This window comes from Xenopus laevis, chromosome 5L (genome assembly GCF_017654675.1).
Source record: "Xenopus laevis strain J_2021 chromosome 5L, Xenopus_laevis_v10.1, whole genome shotgun sequence".
Taxonomy (NCBI): Eukaryota; Metazoa; Chordata; class Amphibia; order Anura; family Pipidae; genus Xenopus; species Xenopus laevis.
In genome coordinates this window covers 32,503,404-32,527,686 of record NC_054379.1, presented here as the reverse complement: position 1 = coordinate 32,527,686, position 24,283 = coordinate 32,503,404, and the positions used below count along the sequence as shown (strand labels likewise).

Sequence of the window (24,283 nt, the reverse complement as noted above, 5' to 3'; positions counted from 1 at the left end):
AGGCTCGTCCTAGGGCGGGAAGCCCTGTGTCCCCCTTATGACTACAGAGAAACAGATTTAACGGTGAGTATCAAAAAATCCTGTTTTCTCTGTCGTCTTAGGGGGACACAGGGACCGATGGGGACTTAACAAAGCAGTCCCAAAAACAGTAGGGTGGGACGAGCCAATTTAACTGATTTAGTGGAAGATAGACTGCAACACCTTGCGACCGAGGGAGGCCTCAGCCGACGAAGTTTTGTCGAGTCTGTAGAATTTAGTAAATGTATGAACAGAGGACCAGGTAGCTGCTTTGCAGATCTGATCCAATGAGGCAGCATTGCGCCATGCCGATGAGGCTCCCATTGCCCTCGTGGAATGAGCCTTGACACCTTGAGGTGGTGTTCTACCTTTTGACAGGTAGGCTTGGCAAATGGTTTGTTTGATCCATCTGGCGATGGTAGTCTTCGATGCTGGTAAACCTTTACGAGGTCCGGAAGGAATAACAAAAAGAGTTTGAGATCTCCGAAAGGGCTTTGACCGTTCAATGTACCACCGAAGTGCTCTGACTACGTCTAAATTGTGAAGACGTCGTTCCTTGTCATTATTTGGATCTGGACATAGTGATGGAACTATGATTTCCTGATTGATGTGGAAGGAAGACACAACTTTGGGTAGAAACGAAGGAACTGTCCGCAAAACTGCCTTGTCCTTGTGGAACACCAGAAAAGACGGATCACAGGATAGTGCACTCAGTTCAGACACCCGTCTGGTTGACGAAATTGCCACTAGAAACACAGTCTTGTAAATGAGCCATGTGTCGGAAATAGAACTCATGGGTTCGAATGGAAGGTCAAGTAGAGCCTCGAGCACGATATTAAGATCCCAACCCGCGACGGGCGGTTGAAATGGAGGAGTGACGTGAGCCACTCCTTGCAGAAAAGTCCGGATGGAGTCCTCTGTTGCAAGACGATGTTGAAAAAGGACAGACAATGCAGATACTTGTACTTTTAATGAACTGAGCTTCAGACCTAACTGCAGACCACGCTGTAAAAAGGACAACACTCTAGGTATGCTGAGTTCCAGAGGGGACAGGATGAGCTCTTCACACCAACTGTAATAGGAACGCCACACTCTGTGATAAGACTTGGAAGACGTGGGTTTACGTGCTTTTAGCATAGTTGAAATAACTTCTTCTGCTATCCCTTTTCTTCGCCAGATGGATGCTTCAATAGCCATCCCGTCAAAGCCAACAGTCCGGGATTGGGATGTGTCACTGGACCCTGACTGAGCAGATCTGGTCTGTGTTGTAGTCGGATCGGCTGTTCTATGGACATCTCTTGCAGATCGGAGAACCATGTTCTTCGAGGCCAATAGGGAGCTACCACAATTACCGTGATGGTTGATCTCCTGATCTTCTTGAGGACTCGAGGTAACATCGGCAGAGGAGGAAAGACGTATGCCAGGTCGAACGACCAAGACTGAGTCATGGCGTCCACTCCCTCCGCCATTGCGTCTCGGGAACGAGCGAAGAACCTGCGAACCTTTCGATTGGCTCTGGACGCCATGAGGTCAATCTGTGGGGAGCCCCAGAGGTTTACTAGCTCCATGAATGCCTCCGGATGAAGTTCCCATTCGCCCGGATGTACGTGATTTCGGCTGAGAAAGTCTGCTTTTATGTTGGTCACCCCTGGGATGTGAATGGCCGACAATTGTACTTGGTTGGATTCCGCCCAACCCAGTATTGCCTGTGCTTCCTTTAGTGCAGCTTTGCTGCGTGTTCCTCCCTGCCGATTTATGTACGCCACTGTTGTGACGTTGTCGCTTTGGATGCGAACTGGTTTTTGGTGCAGGCGTTGTGACCAATGGAATAGGGCTATTCTTACTGCTCGCAATTCTAGTATGTTGATGTGAAGTTTGGACTCCTCGGGAGACCATTGACCTTGTGCAGATAGGTTGTTCCACGTGGCCCCCCAGCCCTTGAGGCTCGCATCCGTGGAAATTACACTCCACTCTGGGCTCGCCCAGGATTGGCCTATGGCCAGGTTGTCCATCCTCAACCACCACAGAAGAATCTCCCTTGTCGCATGGGAGAGGTTGATCACTCGCGACAGAGGACCTCCTTTCCAGGACGACAAAATGTTCGCTTGTAAGGCCCGTAGGTGGATTTGAGCAAAGGGAACTGCTTCGATGGTTGACACCATGAGTCCCAGTACTTTCATTGCCATGTGGACGGTTGGTCTCTGGTGGGATAGGAGTGACTGTACTTGATCCCTGATCTTGTGCTGCTTGTCTCGTGGAAGACAAACCATCTGTGTCATTGTGTTGAATTCCAGGCCCAAGAATATCATCTGGTGGCTGGGCTGTAGGTTGGACTTGGACCAGTTGATGGTCCAGCCGAAGCTCTGCAATAGTCGAGTCGTCTTGCATAGGTCCTCTCTTGCCTTTTCCTCTGATCTGGCCTTCAGGAGAAGATCGTCCAAATATGGAGTCACTGAAATGCCTTGGAGTCGTAACGTTGCTGCCGTTACTGCCATAAGCTTGGTAAACACCCGTGGTGCTGACGAAAGTCCGAACGGAAGTGCCACAAATTGGAAGTGTTGATTCGCGAATGCAAATCGCAGGTATTTGTGATGGTGGATCCAAATTGGTACATGAAGATATGCGTCCTTGATGTCTAGGGACATCATGAGCTGTTCGTGCTCCATGCCTCGTATCACTGATCGGAGTGTTTCCATCTTGAAACGAATGGATCTGATAAACTTGTTGAGCAGTTTGAGATCTAAAATTGGTCGGAAGGATCCGTCCTTCTTTGGCACTATGAACAGATTGGAGTAGAACCCTGAGAATTTCTCCGGCTGTGGTACTGGTACAATTACTCCAGTGTGTTCCAGTTTGGAAATGCATTGTAAGAATGCTCGTGCTTTTGTGGGGTGTGATGGAACCCTGGACATAAGGAATTTTCGAGGGGGTGGGGTGGTGAAGTCGAGATGATAACCTTCCGTGACTATCTCGTTGACCCAAGCATCTGAAGAGTGATGGATCCATACCTCCCGGAATCGAAGTAACTTGCCCCCTATTTGTTCTAGCGATTCCGGAGGGGGTGCCCCGTCAGGCTGAGGTAGACTTATCTCCTGCGGGCTTCGTGAAGGTCTTGTTGGACTTCCATGGGGTGCGAGTTTTATCGTTGGTCTTGTTACGAAAGTGTGAACGTCGTGGTGGACTGTATTTGCGTGTGTAACGTCCGCTTTGGCCACGAAAAAACTTTCCGCGTCTAGTAGTCCCCATAGACCTACTCTTTGCCTGAGGAAGGAAGCTGCTCTTTCCCCCTGTTGCTTGTGAAATGATTTTCTCAAGTTCTTCACCAAATAACCGTTGACCTTTAAAGGGCAGTGAGGTTAAGGATTTCTTGGAACTCAGGTCAGCTGACCAGTTTTTAAGCCATAAGGTCCTCCGTGCCGCTATGGATAGAGCTGATGTGCGGGCTGTAATCTGTGAAATATCTAGGGTGGTATCACAGAGGTAGGCGGACGCCTCTGCAATTGTTTGCGCAGAGGACAATAGGTCAGTTCTGGGCACACCTTCTTGAATGTCTGTGACTAAAGATTCTGCCCATGCTTGAATAGCTCTGGACACCCAGGCTGAAGCGAGACAGGGTCTCAGGGTCGATCCAGAAGATGTGTAAATAGCTCTTAGGAAACCTTCCAACCGTCTATCCGACGGATCTTTAAAGGCCGCTGCGTCAGTTACCGGCAATGTGGTAGATTTCGATAATCTGGACACGGGAGCATCCACCATTGGAGGATTGGTCCACTTATCCACCAGTTCCTTGGGAAAGGGGTAGGACTTAGAAAATTTCCTTGTAGCTTGGAATTTTCGTTCTGGATTGTTCCATTCATCTTGTATCATGTCCGTCAGCTGGTCATGCGATGGAAAAACTGTAGTGGACTTGTGTTGTCTCTTGAACAACCTAGATGTTTCAGCTTGTTTTTGTGCTTGAGAAATATTAAGTACTTTGAGCACCTTTTTAATTATGCCCTCCACATCATGTTGGGAATCACGATCTCTCTCACCATCATGATCTTCCTCTTCTTCCCCCGAAGACTCGTCTGAAAGCGGTAGTTCGCGTTCTGATTGAGAGGAATTTTGTTCTGCCGACAACTCGTCGGAAGATACATGTGCTAAGGAATCGGCCTTAGAGTCATGGCAACGTTTGCGTTTGCCGCCTGGTCTGTGACTAAACTTAGCTAAGGCTTTTCCAAGGGTATTAGCAATGGCTGGTAATCCTTGTAAGGATGCTAAGGACTGAGACAGTTGAATAGCCCAGGAAGGAGCTGGTATATCTTGTACTCGGCTGGGCCCCGGCTGTAGAGAAGGGCTTTCTGACTCAGAATTTTCTGTCTGTGTCTCTGTTGGAACAGGGTTGTTGGAAGAAGCATTTTGAGCCCCCTGCCCCATTGAACAAGATCTGCACAGTGGCTCGTTCTGACCCCCAGGAATTTTTGATTGACACTTTGTACAGGCAAAGTAAGTCACCATTGCTGTTGTGGGTACTCTCCCCCCGCCCTAGTGAATAATCCCACTGGCCTACCTTCTGCCATTGGATATCACCTGAGTGGAAAGCAGTGTGCGAGAGCTGAGTCAAGTTCCAGCTGTTGCAACTGTAGTTATGGAGCGTGGATAGTTCCTGACTACTCCGCTTGTGCCACCACTGAACTCTAAACAAGGAGGATGCCTTGTGGAGCTGTGTCAGTATCTCCCCTGTGCGTTCCGCGCAGCCTGCCAGTCCTCTCCGTTGAGTGAGCGGGGACAAGATGGCCGCTGGAACGCATATGCGTTCCAGCGCGAGCGCGATCCAAAATGGCGACGCGCGCCAAAAAGAACAGCGCTCTGCAGGCGCCGGACTCCCCGCCCCTCCTCCATGTTAGTGCGGATCAGTGCGAAACTGCCTCTCCCTGCCCTCTGGCTCGGCTCCACACAATGCGCAGAACGCGCAGTACAAGCAGGGAAGCCAGCGTGTCAGTGCCTGTTCTCCCCTGCTCGACTGCAGGGAGAGGATGCTGTTTTCCCACTCCGGCTCCCTCACTGAAGGCAGCGGGGGGCACAAGCACAGGTGGGGAGGAGAGGAGGGGGGTGAGGTATTGAGCGGGGGGGGGGGGGGCGGGGGGGTTAACAGCTGGTGCCACCGTAGCAGGGAGGTTACAGGCAGGTGCCAGCCTACTTACCCAATGGTAGGTTCACAACGGCCAGACCCTCTGCCAACCGAACGGAAGCCAGGCACTGTCTGGGTGGTCGGTATAGCCCTCAGGCTAGGTAATGACCCCGGTGAACATGATATGGTGGGGGCTAACCAAAAAGGATACAGGCAGCCCTGTTCCTGGTATCACCCCGGGTGCCAGCCTCAGCTAGCCGAAGAATCTTTCCTCACAGGGAAAATCCAACCTCCTGGTAGCAGGACACTTGAAAAACTGAGTGTTTAGCACTGTGTGCGGGGTTAAGCCAAGCACGGCACGCCCCTTAATTAATTGTTACCAAGTGTCCTGCCTCCTGGAGGGTGGAGCTTAACCCCATCGGTCCCTGTGTCCCCCTAAGACGACAGAGAAATCTAAATAAGTAAAAAAACACAAATAAAAAAAAAGGAAAACCAATTGCACTATCACCCTCTATATAAGACTAAAAGTTAACTCAAATGTGAACAACCCCTTTAAAGGCACTACGTTTGCACAGGGGCAGTTACCTTTAGCAAACAATTAGCAGGTAGAATTTTCTGTTCACATGTTTAAAAGCAAACATCTTATTGGTTGCTATGGGTTACTACTCCTGGGCTACTTAGCACCTTTTATTACATATGGGGGGGGTATAAGTCAAATGACTAAGTTAAAGGAACAGTAACACCAAAAAATAAATTAAAGTAATGGAAATACAAAGTGCTGTTGCCCTGCATTGGTAAAAGCTGTGTGTTTGCTTCAGAAATGTAGCCATGTGGCAGTCATTCAAAGCTGAAAAATTAGAAAAGGCACAGGATACACAGTAGATAACAGATAAGCGCTATAGTAAACAGTGGGATTCTACAGGGTTAATCTATTATCTACTGTGTATCCTGTGCTCGAATGGATACACAGCTACAATAGTAGAGTCTCTATAGCAAACAGACCATTTTTACCAGCGCAGGGTAACAGAAAATTGTATTTTCATTACTTTAAAACATTTTTATTCTTTGGTGTTACTTTTCCTTTAAGGAAGCACCCAGAAACTGGAATCAAACATGTATGTGACTTGGCTGTTCTACATGACCTGCATTGACTATTTCTTATTGGTAGGGACAGAAAAGCAGTGCTACATTCCAATTACAGCTAACAGCTATTACATTTATTTAGCCATTCTCAGGGGTTATTGTATAAAACGCACCTCTGTGTCTGACAGCCGCTGCTGCACATGTTTCGACCTGTTCAGAATTTGTTCATCCATTTCAATGTCACTTTCCCCACTGTGATGAGTGTCACTGTTGTCACTGCTCTGAGGGCTTGCTGCTGGAGAACCTAGAATTAAAATAAAGAATGTATTGTATATTAGTAATGCTTAACAGCACTGCTTATAAATGGTAAAAGTGTAAGATGAAGCATCAAAGAAGCAAACCAGTATGATACAAAACAAAACACAAAGCCATACTTTCAGATTGGACGGTAGAAAATGAATTGCTGGTAAAGGGGTGGTTCACCTTTAAGGTAACTTTTATTATGTTATAGAACCACCAATTCTAAGCAACTTTTCAACTGGTTTTATAGTTATTTGCCTTTTTCTTTGACGCTTTGCAGCTTTCAAATGGGCGTCGCTGTCCCCTTCTATAAAACAAATGCTCTGTAAGGCTACAAGTGTATTATTATTGTTACCTTTTATTACTGATCCTTCTATTCAGGCCTCTCCTACTCATATGCCAGTCTCTTATTAAAAATCAACGCATGGTTGCTAGGGTAATTTGGACCCTAAACTCAAAAACCACAAATAATAAAAAATGAAAACCAATTGTAAATTGTCTCAGAATATCACTCTCTACATCATACTAAAAGTTATTTCAAAGGTGAACAGCCCCTTTAAGACCGTATAGATTTTACTTTTAGCTCCCCACTAGGGATGCGGACCCGCCTACATCCGACTTCCTTTTATAGGCCCGAGCCTCCCTGCAGATGATGTCACAATTCAGATTCAGGGTTCAGAGTTCATGGCAGCCATCTTCTGGGTCTTCGGTAATCTGGGAAGGAGACCATCGAAGTGGCGCATGCGCAGTTGGAGCAATATGCATATTCAGTGGTCTCCTTCTCAGATTGCCGGAAATTGTCGAAGCTCCACAAGAAGACACAAAGACCCGGAAGATGACTGCCGTGAACTCCGATCCCTGAATCTGCACCGAGGGGTAGGTAAAAAGTTAGAGGCATTTGCCCGGGGTAGCAACTAGGCTGGGGGGTCTATGTGAGGTGGGGGGTAGGGCTTTTTTTTTTTTTTTTTAAATAAGGGGTGTTTCTCCTTCAATGATCAGCACTGTTGTGTCTGGTGTCTTTATTCTTTAGATAATAGGATAGCACTGGACTGGAATTCTGTATTCATACTATATAAATAAATGATATAAGTCTCTCTCTCGTTATACCATTTCGAGAGTTTATTTGTTATATACAACATCAATATATACTTTGGATTGATATATCCATTAGGTACATGGGCATTATTACAATCCTGAGTAATATCTTGTTATTTGGTGGTGCATTCTTTCCATTTATAATGGTTTACAGTTACTACACAGCCATATAATGCACATAAGTAAAAATAACAAGTGGGCTAATTTTACATTTAAACAAGAAAACAAAAAAAAAGGAGGGATGGCGCAGTGCTTCAAGGTACTTCATGGTATACAAAGAATAATCCTGCAGGATCCACCAATTGTACTATAATAGTTTTAGGGATGCACCGAATCTACTTTTTTTGGATACGGCCGAACCCCCAAATCCTCCATGAAAGATTCGGCCGAATACCGAACCCGAATTTTCATATGCAAATTAGCGAGGGGCGGGGATAACATTTTTTACTTCCATGTTTTGTGACGAAAAGGATGTTTCGGCCAGGCACGAGGATTCAGCCAAATCCGAATCCTGCTGAAAATGGACGAATCCTGCCCGAATACTGAACCGAATCCTGGATTCGGTGCATCCCTAAATAGTTTACACCATGCACCATTGAAAAATCAGTAAAACAAAAGATGGAATTTGACATATATGATATGCACTGAATGTAATAGCAAGATGTTGTATAAAAATTGTTCTATTTTATTTATAATGTACACTGTATGGGTCATGATGAGGTTCTCCATTGCTATATGTATACAATCTTACAAAAAATCCCATAGGGATGTTAATAAAACATATAATGTAAAATGATTGTGCTACTAGATGCATGGACCTGTACTGCCTATGACATGAAAAGCCTGTCTGTTCATCATTAAAGAAAGAGATGTTTAAAAAATGGAGGGCAATACAAACACTTACCTTTCTTATTCCCCATTGGTAAATTAGTATTCAGTAATGAGGCAAATGAGCTCTGCTTAGAAAGCTGAGCTTTAGCTGCTAGTGCATTATTCCAGAGGGCTTTAATCAGCATTGATGCCAAGTACAAGGTCTACAACATAAGGAAACAATGTCCCATTAGAAGAAAACAAGATTTTTCAATAAAAACATGTCAGTGTAAATGTAGAAACACATTCCCATGCAGAGACGGGGCAGACACATGCACAGTAGAGCGGAAAGCCGGACTTTTAGGGCAGGACTCCACGGGCGATTTTGCAGCGATCCCGCGCGCTGCGCAAAATCGCAGGTGTCACGTCGGATGCGACGGAAAAAAGGTAAGTAATGGCAGTGTCGCATTGTTGACGCGACAACTGTCGGATGCGGTTTTTATGACATTTCTGGAAATCGCCTAAAAATATTGCAATTGGCCACATTTAGCTCACCATTACAATTGTAAAACACCCAAAATATTGACATAAAGGGTCTACGGAAAATGCATAGATTTACCAAAGTATGTGGAATGGATGAACCCCAAATGAAAAACGAGCATATGAATTTTCACACTGGCCAACTCAGCTGCTGAAAACAGAGCCCCAACTGTGCATTATGTGCCGCAAGACCCCCAAACTGTAAAAACACCCCCAGAAAACGATATATTTTTGGAAAGCCGTACGTGCTTGGCAGGCAAAGGGATTCTGTCATGATTTTTATGTAGTTTTTATTTTACACTGTTTACACTGCAAATAACTCACTCTACAATATAACATTTCATTTGTGAACCAACAAGTGTATTTTGGTGTGTGGAAAGCCATCTCAGGTCAATTCGCCTGGTCATGTGCTTTCAGAAAAGAGCCAGCACTTTAGGATGGAACTGCTTTCTGGCAGGCTGTTGTTTCTCCTACTCAATGTAACTGAGTGGGACCTGGATTTTACTATTGAGTGTTGTTCTTAGATCTACCAGGAAGCTGTTATCTTGTGGGAGCCGCTATCTGGTTACCTTCCCATTGTTCTGTTGTTAGGCTGCAGGGAGGGAAGGGGGTGAAATCACTCCAACTTGCAGTACAGAAGTAAAGAGTGACTGAAGTTTATCAGAGCACAAGTCAAATGACTGGGGGCAGCTGGGAAACTGACAATATGTATAGCCTCATGTCAGATTTCAAAATTGAATATAAAAAAATCTGTTTGCTCTTTTGAAAAACAGATTTCAGTGCAGAAGTCTGCTGGAACAGCACTATTAACTGATGCTTTTTGAAAAAAAAAAAAAATTCCCATGGCAGTATCCCTTTAACAGTAAGGGAGATACAAATAAAATCAATTTAATGCCTAGACCAACATCAAAGCTATGCATGCACAAGTCATGTAACAGAGAGTTACAGGATTTACCTGCTCCGTGTGTGCGCTAGGATGCAGACCTGATACCAGGTTGAGTAGATGTCTCAGAGGCACCGGATCCAAGTTTTTGATCAACGATGGAAACAGGTCATGTATGTATCGGCTGCAATGTTTTAACTACAAAAAAATGAAATATAATCATTATTCTAAAGGCAGTTAGAAAAGTAGTGTGATTTTCAAGCTCTGCATCATGAATAGTTTCCCCAAAAAAAAAAACATGTGAGGAGTTTGCAACATTTCGGTTAAGTGCTCGATTTACTTAAAAAAAGAAAACCCACACACTTAGTACATTTGGTACCTGTGCTGCTGCCCAAATACAGTCAATGTGTTGAGTGCTCAGCCGACCTTCTGCAGCCAAAAAGTTTAGAATAACTTGGCACTGCTTTATAATCTGCAAAAATAATAATAACACAATAATTATAACACAACATTATGCTTTTCATTCTTGTTATTTTTGTTCTTATGCTCCATGCCAGTGGAGTAGTAGTATATTTTGCAGGCAGAAATACATGAGGGTCAACTACAGTGGAACCTCAATTTTACATCCCCTGATTTTAAGTTTTCCCTCATTTTTCATTGTTGTTTTGTGGTCCCACCTATATATGCATAATACATTTCCCTGATTTTACATATTCCTGGAATTCACACCATTTTTGTTTTACTAACCTCTATATGTAAATTTGGTCCAAAAATATGTTCCACTACATTATTGCTGATAAGCCAGTCTGCAAGCTCTTTTGCTATAGATCTATTAAAAAAAAAAAAGACATACACACAAATACGGTCATTCTTTTTTAAATTAGACTAAGCATTTGAAAGTTTTTAAAACCAGATTTAAATTACAGCATATATAATATATAATAACAGCATATACAACTATTTCTTACCAACCAGGGTGACCTGGCTGAAAATAATCAATGCAGGATGTCATTACCACTTATGGAGTCCAGAAGCAAAACCAGCCTATTGGGTTTATTTAATGTTTAAATGAATTTCTAGTAGGCTTAAGGCATGAAGACCCAAATTATGGAAAGATCCATTATCCGGAAAACCCCAGGTCCTGAGCATTCCAGATAACAGGTCCCATACCTGTACTAACTTTGGCGCGTATAATGTTAGCGGCCAAATGGAGATCGGCTGGGTCTCCATCTGTCCATAGAAAACTCTTTTCAAATATATCTTTGGAAAGCATGATATAAGTCATAAAATCAAAATAGGACTCATATGTTTCTAGCTATTTGGGCTCCTTATGAATTACTGGCAAACCCCCAGAATCCCTAACTAGTTTTAAGGATAAATAGGTGGTATAAGAGAAGATGTCATTGGCATATAACTCCAACCCCTAGTAAACATAGGATGTTTTCTTATGAGTGGAAATCCAATAGATATTAAATCGGTTAGGTTGTACAATATACATTATTTTATCACTAAGAATCGTAATCTCATTTTGCAAGGTATAACGTTGTTTTTGTTTATTTTTGTTTCAATATGTATTAAGATCGCCAGAACGAACTATGCTCTCAATAAGGACACAAAGCAATGTTTATTAGGGATGCACCGAATCCACTATTTTGGATTCGGCCGAAGCCCTGAATCCTTCATGAAAGATTCGGCCGAATACCGAATCCGAACCCTAATTTGCATATGCAAATTAGGGGTGGGAAGGGGGAAAATGTACTTCCTTGTTTTGTGACAAAAAGTCACGTGATTTTCCCTCCCCATCCCTAATTTGCATATGCAAATTAGGGATGGGGTTCAGCCGGTCAGAAGGATTCGGTTCAGCCGGTCAGAAGGATTCGGTTGAATCCGAATCCTGCTGAAAAAGGACGAATCCCGAACCGAATCCTGGTTTTGGTGCACCTCTAATGTTTCTACTCACTTTATTTGTCGGATCTTTATTATACAATGTTCATATGCAATGTAACTCAAGCATGGAATGTTTTATTTCTCTTTTCTGGAAAACTGAATAACTTAATAAAAAACATTTTTACAAAAAAAAAAAAAAAAAATTATAACAGCATGTGTATCAACAAGGAGATTTGTTATTGTCTGCACAACAGAGCCTAGTTAATCCCCTTCAGCAGTCAGTGTCCAGACAACTACTTCTCTGGCAGAACTCAATGAGAAATAAGTCACTGGCTTAGAGACGGCAACAGTACAAATTTTAGATATTTTCTAATATGATACCATAAGTACAGCACAGACTTGCAGCTCTGGAGTTTGGGAAATCTAATATGCCACTAGTGAGACATGCCATACACTCACACCCTTCGGTGCAGTAGCTCCACTGAAAAGAGGTGGTGATAGAGGTAAAATATTGAAGGAAACCAAATGGATTTGGACATTGGACACTCTGCCCCCTAGGGGCCAAAGTGAAGTGTAATTATAGACCTGTTTTTTTTTTGTTGTTGTTTTTTGACAGATTACGCTGCCTTGAAAAAGTATTCACCCCCCCCCCCCCCTTGGCTTTTTAGCTATTTTGTTACAATCCAACCTGTAATTTAAATATTTCTTAATCTTATTTTATGTGAAGGATCTGCACAAAATAGTAAAAGTTGGCAAAGTGAAATGAGAAATATATATATAAAAAAATAAAAAGCTGAAAATTAGCGTGTGCATATGTATTCACCCCCTTTGCCATGAAGACCCTAAAAAATCCTGGTGCAACCAATTACCTTCAAAAGTCACATAATTTGTGAAATGAAGTCCACCTGTGTGCAATCTAAGTGTATGTGTGTGTGTATGTATGTATGTATGTATGTATGTATGTATGTATGTATGTATGTATGTATGCATGTATGTATGTATATTTTTATTTGTAAAGCGCTCCTTGAGGGCAAAGCACTGTACAGCAAAACAATAAATTAGTAGTAACAAACAAGGGGTCATTGGAATAAAAAGTAACAATAAGTGCATTATTAGAATACAATTCACATAAATATAAATACAATGCAGATTAAGTGCTCAGTGTCAAGGAGACAAAAGGCTAGAGGACCCTACCCCGTAGGGCTTACAGTCTAAATGGGAGGGTAACATACAGACACAATTCAGAGGGGTATTAAGGTGCTGTGGGTTACAGTTTGTTACACTGTTATATAAATGCTATTTCAGGTGTTATCCAGGTGCTCCCAGAGGTAGTCTTTGAGTTTGGTTTTAAAAACATTGAAGGAGGATTCTCTCCTGAGAGATTCAGGAATGGCATTCCAAATATAAGGAGTCGCAAGAGAGAAGGGTTTGATACGGGAAACAGCAGTAGTAGTGGGGGGTACAACCAAGCAGTTGCTCTGAGAGGAGCGGAGGTGTCGGCCAGGAACATATAGAGAGACAAGAGATGAGATGTAGTTAGGTGCAGAAGAATGAAGGGCTTTGAAGGTTATGAGGAGGAGTTTATAAGTTATTCTTTGTTTTATAGTAAGCCATGATAAGGACTTCAGCAGCGGAGAGGCCTGTACCCTTTTGGATGAGAGGAGTGTCACATGATCTGTCAGTATAAAACACACCTTTTCTGACATGGTACCACAACAGACCTGCCAAGAGAGGGCCGCCCACCAAAACTCACAGACCGGGCAAGGAGGGCATTAATCAGAGAGGCAGCACAGAGACCAAAGGTAACCCTGAAAGAGTTGCAGAGTTCCAGAGACTGGGGTATCTGTCCATAAGACACAATAAGCCGTACACTCCATAGAGCTGGGCTTTTATGGAAGAGTGGCCAAAAAACTGGGAAACTGGTCCAAGTTGAGGGAAAGGTGGATGGTGCTCAATACAGGGATATTTTTGATCAAAACCTATCTCAGTCTGCCTGTGATTTGAGACTGTGACAGAAGTTCACCTTCCAGCAGGACAATGACCCGAAGCATACTGCTAAAGCAACACTCGAGTGGTTTAAGGGGAAACATTTAAATGTGTTCGAAAGGCCCAGTCAAAGTCCAGACCTCAGTCCAATTGGGAATCTGTGGTCAGACTTAAAGATTGCTGTTCACAAGCAAAAACCATCCAACATGAAGGAGCTGGAGCAGTTTTGCCTTGAGGAATGGGCAAAAATCCCAGTGGTAAGATGTGACAAGCTCATAGAGACTTATCCAAAGCGACTTGCAGCTGTAATTGTCGCAAAAGGTGGCTCTGCAAAGTACTGACTTTAGGAGGGGTGAACAGTTATGCACGCTGAAGATTTCTGTTATTTCGTCCTATTAGTGGTTTGCTTCACAATAAAAAAAATCTTCAAAGTTGTAGGCATGTTCTGTAAATGAAATGTTGCAACAAAACATGAAAAATGCCAAGGGGGGTGAATACTTTTGCAAGGCACTGTATGTCCTTAGGAAGTATTTGTTCCCTACAGACATGCTATGCCTTTATTGGGCAAATGTTTTCAATATTTCTGAAGCGATGTAGAAATAACAAATAAAAAAACAAACAAACAAACACAAAAAGCATCGTAGAAGTGATACCTATATTGGCTAACAATAAAAAATACATTGCAAGCTTTCGGAGCACCAAGGCCTCTTCGTCAGGCAAAATACAAATGAAAGCTAGAAAGGCACAGCATGTATTCTGTTAGATCAGTGAAAGGTATTCATGGGCAATAAATTAGGAAGTTACAGATAGATAGTGATCAATTGTAGAGATAAGACAATGAATTAGGGTGGGTTGTAAATAGTCCAAGAGTCTGGATTCAGTCAAGTCACATAGTGTGACATGAAACCTGACCCTAAATTAAGGCCCTGTCTTAATGTGTTAAATAACTCCATACATTTGAATTCATATAGCTTCCTTTCCCGTTCAGTTTTAAAGTTCCCTTTTAGAATAAAGACCTGCATGTCCTGAAGACTGTGACTTTGACTGCAGAAATGTTGCTCCACTGGTGTATCACATGCTTTGGTGTTGATTTTATGTCTGTGATGGTTCATCCTTGTGAGCAATTTTTGTCCTGTTTCACCAATGTATATGCCACCTGTAGAGCACCTAGTACATGTAATCATGTATACCACATTGGATGAAGCACACGAATAGTGGTCCAGAATGGTGTAGACTTTTTGTGTATTCGGAATTGCAACTTGATCTTTGCACAGGGTGTATTTGCAGGTTTCACATCTGTTGCGGGGAAATGTAGCTGCTTTAGTTGTTTTAGGAAAAGCACTTCTGACAATCATTTTCCTCAGATAAGGTGGTTGTTTATAAGACAAGAGAGGTAGTTCTGGGAATATTTGTTTTAGTCGGGTATCTGTATGGAGCATGGGTTGCAGGTCTCTGGCTATTTTTCTAATAATGTTCAGTTGTGGGTTGTAGGTAACTACAATAGGTACCCTGATGTTTTCTGTATTTTCATCAATAACCTGCTGATGGTATCCCTGATTAACAAAAGTTTTCTGTAAGGAGATGTTTATTGCTGTCATCAAGGTTTGAGCAAATCCGGTTGTATCTCAGAGCCTGGCTAAACACAATTGATTTTGTTATGTGATGAGGATGAAAACTGTTCCACATGAGATATGCAGGACGGCCAGTTGGTTTTTGGTATAGGGATGTTTGTATGGTTCCATTTTTGATGTAGATGGTTTGTATCCAAGAAATTGATGTGCGAGTAAGAGTGGTTATGGGTAAGGTTGATGGTGGGGTGGAATTTGTTAAATCTTTGGTGGAATGCCAATAGTTATTTTTCGGATGCTGTCCATTTGATAAGTATGTTATCTATATACTGTAAATAGGTTAAGGGCCTAGTGTTGCAGGAAGCCAGGTCATTTTCCTCTAACTGGGCCATAAACAGATTGGCATACTGAGGTGCCATTTTGCTTCCTATAGCACTTCCCATCAGTTGGAGGTATATGGCATCCCCTAAAGAGAAGTAGTTGTGTGCCAGTATAAATCTGATCTGTTGTAGAGTTGGTACTGTGGGCATATGATTTTTTTCTTGGAAGTGCTGGCAGGCTTACACGGGTGGATTTGAATATTTGAACTGGATGATGAACTCCTCTGGTGGTCATTCTGCCGACGGGCGTTTGAGGATCGAAAAGCATTGATGTGCAAGATTTTGTGAATAAAAATAAAATACTATTTTGCATCTGTCTGAGAGTGCTTTCCTATTGCACAATTGTTGAACGGTGAGCGAAAGTAGCCGGAAATTGGGTTGACAGTGGCAAGTGCTGGTTTGGGTGTGTATATTCACATTGCATGGCAGCATGTAAGCAATCAGTGCATTCAGCTTCACAATTAAGTAAATCCTTGTAGCATCAGTTACTCAGATGTAGCCTCATTTTATGTTGTTTTAATATTTATCATAACCCCTAACTTGAGCATTTCAGCAGCAGCCCAGAGCACACTAAGAATGTGCAGTACCATTACTCTGCGCACAGAAAACCCACATAAACTGGTATTCTTATATAAGAATCTGAGGTGAGGGGCACTCCCATCCGGGTAGCCCATCGGAAGTGGCAAAGGGCTTTACCAACAATATTGCTACCTTATCTTGACACGGGACAGGTTGATCAGTTTTGAAATCTTTCACTTCTACTACTACTCCCCCCTTAGACTGAATAGGATCTTCCCTAGCAAATCTTCAGCGTGCCCAAGATGTCATTAAGTAAATGCTGATTTTATACATATGCTGTGGGAATACCCAATCATTTTTAAATTTTGGAGGAGAGTAGTCTGTTTGCTAAGCGACAATTTAGATTTACCCCAGGTGGTCTCCCCAGAAGCGTGTCTACTGGGTGTAATAGACTAACTTATCCCTCATAATTATACTAGAATTCTGTACAGCATTATTATTTTACGCTCGGAAAGCTATTATCTTGCACTGGCAGCAACCAAAGCCTCCCCCAATTAACCAGTGGCTTAACCTGTTAAACCGTATGCTCCCATTAATAATAATAATAATAATAATAATAAGGTTTAGTAAATAAAATGCAGCATTTCTAACCATATTATTTGTGGTTTAGTTCACCTATAATGGAAAGCACTGAAAGTGCTGTATATTATAAATACGACTTAGCAAAAAGTTTGAAAAAGAAAAATACATTTCCACTTACGTTTCAGTGTCAGAAACCAAAGATTCGTTATTGCAGACATCATTAAATGTGTGCAGTTGGTTCTATATAAAGGGCAAAAACATCAGTGTTAGTAAATTTAATCAAAGCTAATACAACCGCTTCACAAATATGAAGTCATCTTAACATCATACAGAATTGCACATTTTTAGGAACATGATTATGCTACATAATTCCCTGCTAGCATAATTAGTTTAAATACGGATGAGATAAGACTGCATTATGTTTTGTTTGTGTTGGCATATCTGACTTATAATGTATTTCAATGATGTTTCTTGTTGAATGAAAATTATGCCTGTTGTATTTGCTCCTGAAAGTCATGGCAGATGGAATATCTTTCGTTTAAATATAAGTTATGTATAAGATACACACAATTATAATCATATACATCCTAAACTATTCTTGGAGATGTGCAACGACATTAGTCTTTTAACATAAAAATGTTACATCCTTCAGATAGTGTTGAAAAATGTGTTGTGGTTCAATCCAATAGCTGGACATGAAATCCAGCTGCTGACAATCTAAGGAGCAATTCTGTTAGGAAATGTGATTGCACGCCTCAAGATTAGCCAAAAGTTGTCATCGTAAAACACCCAAAATTCAGATAAAAAAGGTACCCTCTGCAAATGTTTGTCACAGGATTCACTGGCTGTATTTCCACTCACATACAGAATATGCTATGGTTTGTGCAGTTGTTTTACTTCTACGGGCCAAGGACTGGCCACATCAAGTGCAGCCAATGATGAAAATGCATTAAAAAGGCTTAATTCTGGGACTTTTGCTTTTATAGTGGCTGCTGTACAGTTCCTCTGGAAAGCAAGCTGCCTGAATAAACCTTTACAATGAATGTTGATGGAGAGGTTGAATTAAACTGTGAGCATATTGGGGGGGGGGGTTATTGGCCCAAACGAGCACAAATATTTATTACTGGCAGTTCAGTTATAGTTCCCTACTATATTTACACTGAGTTATTATCCCAAATATATTTACAATGAGTTAGCTGGCCATAGACGCAAAGATCAGATCGTACGAATCGAGGATTCGTACGATTTTCGGACCGTGTGGAGAGTCCCGACATTTTTCGTCCGGCGGAGATCGGTCGTTTGGTCGATTGGACAGGTTAAAAGATTTCTGTCAGCTGCGGGTAATATCTCTGCATGTATTGCTGATCGTAAGATTTTCAGAGGGAGACTGTCACTAGCTTTGGTCGGACATAACTTTCGTACGATTGCTGTCAGGGGCAGAACATCGGCTCATCTGTTCTTTTGTACTTTATTTGATCGGAATGGTTAGTGGCAGGTCGGGAGATGGGGAAGTCCGGTCGTACGATGATTCGTACGATCGGATCTTTGCGTCTATGGCCAGCTTTAGAGCTTGTCTGACTTTGCTGATTAACATTAATCAATCGCTACAAAGATCACAAGCAGGAAGGAAACTGAACTACCAATTAACATGTAGAAGAGGGAGGAATTACCGTAATCTGACTTAGACCTGCAAGTCTCATCGTTAATGTAGGTGACATAAAATATTTGAAAGCCAAATCAAGGCTCTCCTTATCGAAGCACAAAGCTGTGTCCAAAGGCTCTTTAACTGTACTCCACATTAGATCGGCCATGTTGCGTGCTGCGCTCTGCCGCAGCTCCTGGTCTGACAATTTACACAAATACCTGGTGTGAAAAGACAAAAAAAAAAAGGGGGTCAGGACATGAAAATTAAGCACATATTTCATCAATAAACTGTATAAAATGTTATAAAAGAGAAACAGTAAGCATATTTCTGATTTGCCAAAAATGAATCTGAAAATAGAATTTAATTCAAAGATAATAGCTAAAATAGTTGAGTTTAGGGTCTGAGCACACGGGCAGATTCAGGGAGATTAGTCGCCTGGAGACAAATCTCCTCTTCTTCGGGCGACTAATCTCCCCGGACTGCCTCCCCGCTAGCTAAAATGTAAATAGCAAGTGGGATGACACTCGGCGTGATTCGTTTTCTGAATTTGCCCGTAGTTTCCTCATGAGGTAACTTTGGGCGTATGAATCGGGCCGAGTGCCATCCCGCCGGCAATTTACATTCTAGACAGCGGGAAGGCAGGGGAGGCAGTTTGGGGAGATTAGTTTTCCACGGGTGACTAATCTCCCTAAATCTGCCTGTGTGCCCTGAACCTAAGGGCAGGGGCACACGGGCAGATTCGGGGAGATTAAGTCGTCTGGCGACTAATCACCTATTTCTAATCTGCTTCCACGACTTTTTACAAAGTCACAAGCGCCGCGAGTGTATTGCCGCAGGCGTTTTTTCATTGAAGCAGGCGGAAGACACGGGGAAGCAGTTCGGGGAGATTAGTCGCCTCAGAGAAGAGGCGATTAGTTGCCGGGCTACTAAATCTCCCCGAATCTCCAGGTGTGCCCTAACCCAGGGCGATGCGTTTTCAATAGTTGCCTGAAATTGCCTCACTGAGGCAACTTTGGGCAACTATTGAAAACGCATCACCGTGTGTGCATTAGCGCAGGCGACTTTTCATTGTATCCTATGGGGAAAAACGCTGAGGCAGTTCAGGGAGATAGTTGCTCAAAAGACAAGGAGATTAGTAGCCAGGCGACAAAATCTCCCTGAATCTCCTTGTGTGTCCTTACCCTTAAGATAAAGTGAATTGATAGCCTTTGGAGGAGATTAGTCTTCTGCAGATGAGGAGATTTGCAGCAGGAGATTAATCTCCTTGTAGACCACTGCCATTGGGCAATTCACCTAGGACTAGCATCTTAGCACAGTGCCAGGTTGAGCTGGAAGCAAAGTCAGCCAAGAGCAAACAGATGGGTCACAAGTGAAGAAGTCAACAAGGTCAGATAAAGTAGGTAGTTGTGGAGTCCAAAGGCCAAAGGTTATGACAATAAAGAAAAAATGGATGACAGCACTGTTTTAGCAGACAAAAGCAAGGAACATGATCAACAATGCAATCAGTTCCAGAAGATCAGAAATTTAGGGCTTTCAACAGACAGGTGAAGTGGCAGCCACAAGATGTGTATTTTGTTTTGTAGATCTGAAGAAAGGAAAAACGTAGTGGAGTCTATTGGTACATGCTTTCATGCTGTGATGAAGAGTGTACAAAAGCATGCCTTATGAATGTGTATATATATATGTGTGTGTGTGTGTGTGTGTGTGTGTGTGTGTGTGTGTGTGTGTGTGTGTGTGTGTGTGTGTGTGTGTGTGTGTGTGTGTGTGTGTGTGTGTGTGTGTGTGTGTGTGTGTGTAAACTTGTTTGTACACAATGTGCAAATAGTACATTATATTAGTTATTGCATAAAAAGGCAGAACACTGAAGTGGCATTGTTGGGTTATCATGAAACAAAAGAACTAAGCACTATAGTAAAGCCAATGTTTACGAATAAAAAAAAGTAATAACAGCACTTGCCTTATAACATACGTCCTAAATGGGATAATGTGCTGCATAACAGCAGGGATGTGTAGCCATATCCTGATCTAAAAGGAAATTTGTATTTATTAGTGAAAATACACATATTACACATTGATGCATAGCAGAGCAGGAATTGTTGGCTGAATCCTTATCATTATAGGGAAACTTTTCCTGATTTTTAGACATTCATACTGCTACTTTTACAATGTTTTCTTAAAGGTGCAGTCTACAATAAAAATACTGTAGGTTAGAGGAGAGTAGTGAGATCTTTCTCACTTCATAAAACTTCAACAGAAATCTTTCATTCTGATTGGACTTGACCTATTTGATCTAATATTGCTATATTTGTGTTTGCCATATTTATCCAGACACCAAAAGTATCCGGACACGTGTCTATCGAAGATCTCGTTCCCAAACCAAGGGTATTAATATGAAGTTTACCCACCCTCTCCTGTTACACTTGAGAAGTTTCTTCACAAGGCAACTTCGGGCTACAAGATTTCAATTGTTGCTAGTGGAAAAGCATTTTTTGGGACATGTGTTGCCCATGTGTTTCCAGGTGACAAATCTCCCCATCGGCTATTACCCTTAGGAGTTGGAACATTGATGGTGGTTGCTTCTATTCTGTATTTAGAGCAAAAGTAAGGCTGGGTACTGATATTGAGCATTTAAGTCTAGCTCACAGGCAGTGTTCCAATTCATCCCATAGGTGTTCAGATGAGTTAGGTCAGGGCTCGGTGCAGCCAATCAAATTCTTCCATTTTCACCTTAGCAAACCAATTCTATAAAGACTTTTCTTTGTGCTTGGGGACATTACTTTTCTAGAAGAGGGAAATAACTTCCTCCAAACTGTTGTCACAAACAGGTATGGCATGCTCAAGAATGTCATTGCACACTGTAGGGTTAATTTACAAAAATATAGTAGAACCCCATTTTGGATTTTTTCTAGGGATGAAACGAATCCAGGATCCATGGTGTGTTAATCAGCCAACCCAAACTGTCAAATTAAGATAAAAAAATTATAATAAAAAAATGTTTCTAATATAGTTAGGCAAAAATGTCATCTATAAAGGCTGGAGTGACTGGATGTGTAACATAATAGAACAGAACTCTACTTCCTGCTTTTGATCTGTCTAACTCAGAGTTAGGCAGTGACTTATAAGGGGCCACATGGGACATAACTATTCAGTTAGTTTGCAATTGATCCTCAGCATTCAGCTCAGATTCAAAAGCAACAGTTATGAGCCATGTGGCCTCCCCTCAAGTCATTGATTGGTTACTGACTGATAACCAGTGGAAACCAAGAGAGCTGCAAAGCAGGAAGTAATGTTCCGGCTATTATGTTAGTCATCCAGTCACTCCAGCCCTTATACATTACATTTTTGGCTAACTAACTATACTCGAAAACATTGTTTATTTTGCACAGTCTATCTATTTACCCAGTTTTTATTTTTATACTGAACAATTCCTTTTAGTACGAACACACTTCCTGACACAATTCACTAAATAGGCACACGCCACAAAGGTGCTAACTTACGTTTGATACAACAGTGATGAATGCATGCGCAATTTGAAAGGGAAGTGTCTCGGGAGTGCCATATTCAAAACAATCCTTCATGAGAGAAAGTCCATTCTTTCCACAAAACAAACAAACATAACGGAGAAGGTGCAAAGGTACTTCTACATCCTAGAAAAGAAAGGAAAAAAAACCTTTAAGATAGAACCTATACATTAATCAAACCGTATTCAGTCATACTATTCATAGTAATCTATACTGATGCTAGGTTATATATATATATATATATATATATTTTTTTTTTTTTTGGCTAATTCTAAGCAACTTTTCAATTGGCCTTCATTTTGTTCTTTGTAGTTTTTTTTAATTATTTGCTTTATTTTTTATTTATTCTTCTGACTCTTTCAAGCTTTCAAATGGGAGTCACTGACCCCATATAAAAAAACAAATGCTCTGTAAGGCTACACATTTATTTTTACAGCTAAATTTTATCATGCCTATTTCTATTCAGCCCTCTCCTGTTTATATTCCAGTCTCTCATTCAAATCAATACATGGCCGCTAGGATAATTTGGACCCTAGCAAACCAATTGTAATAAATAAAAAGCTAAATACATCAAAAACCACAAATAAAAATTTTTAAATGAAGTGCAAATTGTCTTAGAATATCAGTCTACATCATTCCAAAATGTAATTTAAAGGTGAACTCCACCTTTAATGTTTGCCTAAACAAAATGTTTGATCATTTTTTTTTAAAGAAAGTTAATTGAGCCTCATGCATAAAATTATGTGCGTAGCTATGACTACATGGAAGAACATGCAACATGCCAACAAACCACAATTTTTGAAATTTTGGCATTTCAACTTACATTCATATCACAGAAGGCCCCTAAGACATTGCTTTCTTGAGCAGAGATATCCTAAAAAGACAACAAAAAACAAACACAAATGATCAGAAAAACAAAATCGTCCAGAGAAAGGTGTGTAAGGTGTGTTGCTGGAAGATTTTTTGATTTATGCCGAAACAACTATGAGTATATGAGCAGAGGACTCGGGAGACACATTTTCACATGATCTCCCATTCTAATAGGCATGCACCAAATCCATAATTTTTTGATTCAGCTGAATGTCAAACTCTCAGTAAAAAAAATTGGCCAAATCTAAACCCTAATTTTTGCAGTCAAAAAAAAGTGCACCAACTGCAAACAAAAACTTGTCACATTTAGTTGTCCTGAGCTTTAGTCACAGATCTGGTCAGATGAACCCATAAGATTCCAGAACTGAATCCTATATTCATTACGTCCCTACTTTCTACCAGCCTTGGATATTAGTCTTGACCTTCAGTAATGGGATCAGGAAACTTTCTATATAAGAACGGTAGAATGCTATACATAATAGACAAGCAGACTAAATTATCCAAATACAGGTATGGGACCTGTTATCCAGAATGCTCAGTACCCGGGGGTTTACGGATAATGTATCTTTCCATTATTTGAATCTTTATAATCATTTAAACAAACCCAATAGGCTGGTTTTGCTTCCAATGAGCATTAATTATATTTTAGTTTGGATCAAATATAAATTACTGTTTTATTATTATAAAGAAAAAGGAAATCATTTTAAATGTTGATTATTTGGATAAAATGGATACTATGGGAGATGGCCTTTCTGTAGTTTGGAGCTTTTTGGTTAACAGGTTTCCGGATAACAGATCCCATACCTGTAGTTCCCTATAGCTGTGGCGCCACAATACAATACACCTCACTCAAACCAAAATAGACCGCTCAAAGCTCACCCTCCCATTGGCTCCTACAAGGATCTCATGCCCTACGTGTTTCGGGATTCCATCCCTTAAAGGGGAAGGAAACCTAGTCGGCGCAAACCACCCACCACCCCTCCCGTTTGTTGCCCACTCTCCCTCCTCCCCCTGGCCTACCCGTCCCGCTGGGCAAATGCCCCTAACTTGTTACTTACCCTTCTGCGCAGGTCCAGTCCAGGGAGTTCACAGACGACATCTTCTTCCACGCGATCTTCTTCCTGCTGTGAACGGCGTTTTGGCGCATGCGCAGTAGGATCATTTCGCCGGTACGGATCTACTGCGCATGCGCCAAAAGTCACGCGCATGCGCAGTAGATCGTACCGGCGAAATGATCCTACTGCGCATGCGCCGTTCAAAGCAGGAAGAAGATCGCGTGGAAGAAGATGTCGTCTGTGAACTCTCTGGACTGGACCTGCGCAGAAGGGTAAGTAACAAGTTAGGGGCATTTGCCCAGCGGGACGGGTAGGCCAGGGGGGAGGAGGGAGGGTGGGCAACAAACGGGAGGGGGGTGGGGGGTTTGCGCCGACTAGGTTTCCTTCCCCTTTAATCATAGGCAAGGGCCTATGATTAAGGGATTGAATCC

The 24,283-nt window shown here is 42.0% G+C and overlaps 1 protein-coding gene across 3 annotated transcripts in view; it reads right to left on the bottom strand.

Moving 5' to 3' along the window:
• The window catches only part of usp34.L (ubiquitin specific peptidase 34 L homeolog), a 139,206-nt gene that overhangs the window by 86,828 nt on the left and 28,095 nt on the right, over nucleotides 1-24,283 (bottom strand). For all 3 annotated transcript variants that reach the window (XM_018262841.2, XM_018262843.2, XM_018262844.2), the window contains exons 4-13: nucleotides 22,751-22,801; nucleotides 21,904-22,053; nucleotides 20,364-20,431; nucleotides 18,432-18,624; nucleotides 16,940-17,001; nucleotides 10,587-10,668; nucleotides 10,219-10,311; nucleotides 9,912-10,037; nucleotides 8,511-8,640; nucleotides 6,385-6,515 (exon numbers count right to left, since the gene is read on the bottom strand). In XM_018262841.2, the coding sequence (XP_018118330.1) occupies nucleotides 6,385-6,515; nucleotides 8,511-8,640; nucleotides 9,912-10,037; nucleotides 10,219-10,311; nucleotides 10,587-10,668; nucleotides 16,940-17,001; nucleotides 18,432-18,624; nucleotides 20,364-20,431; nucleotides 21,904-22,053; nucleotides 22,751-22,801 (1,086 nt within the window). The remainder of the gene's footprint in view (nucleotides 1-6,384; nucleotides 6,516-8,510; nucleotides 8,641-9,911; nucleotides 10,038-10,218; nucleotides 10,312-10,586; nucleotides 10,669-16,939; nucleotides 17,002-18,431; nucleotides 18,625-20,363; nucleotides 20,432-21,903; nucleotides 22,054-22,750; nucleotides 22,802-24,283) is intronic.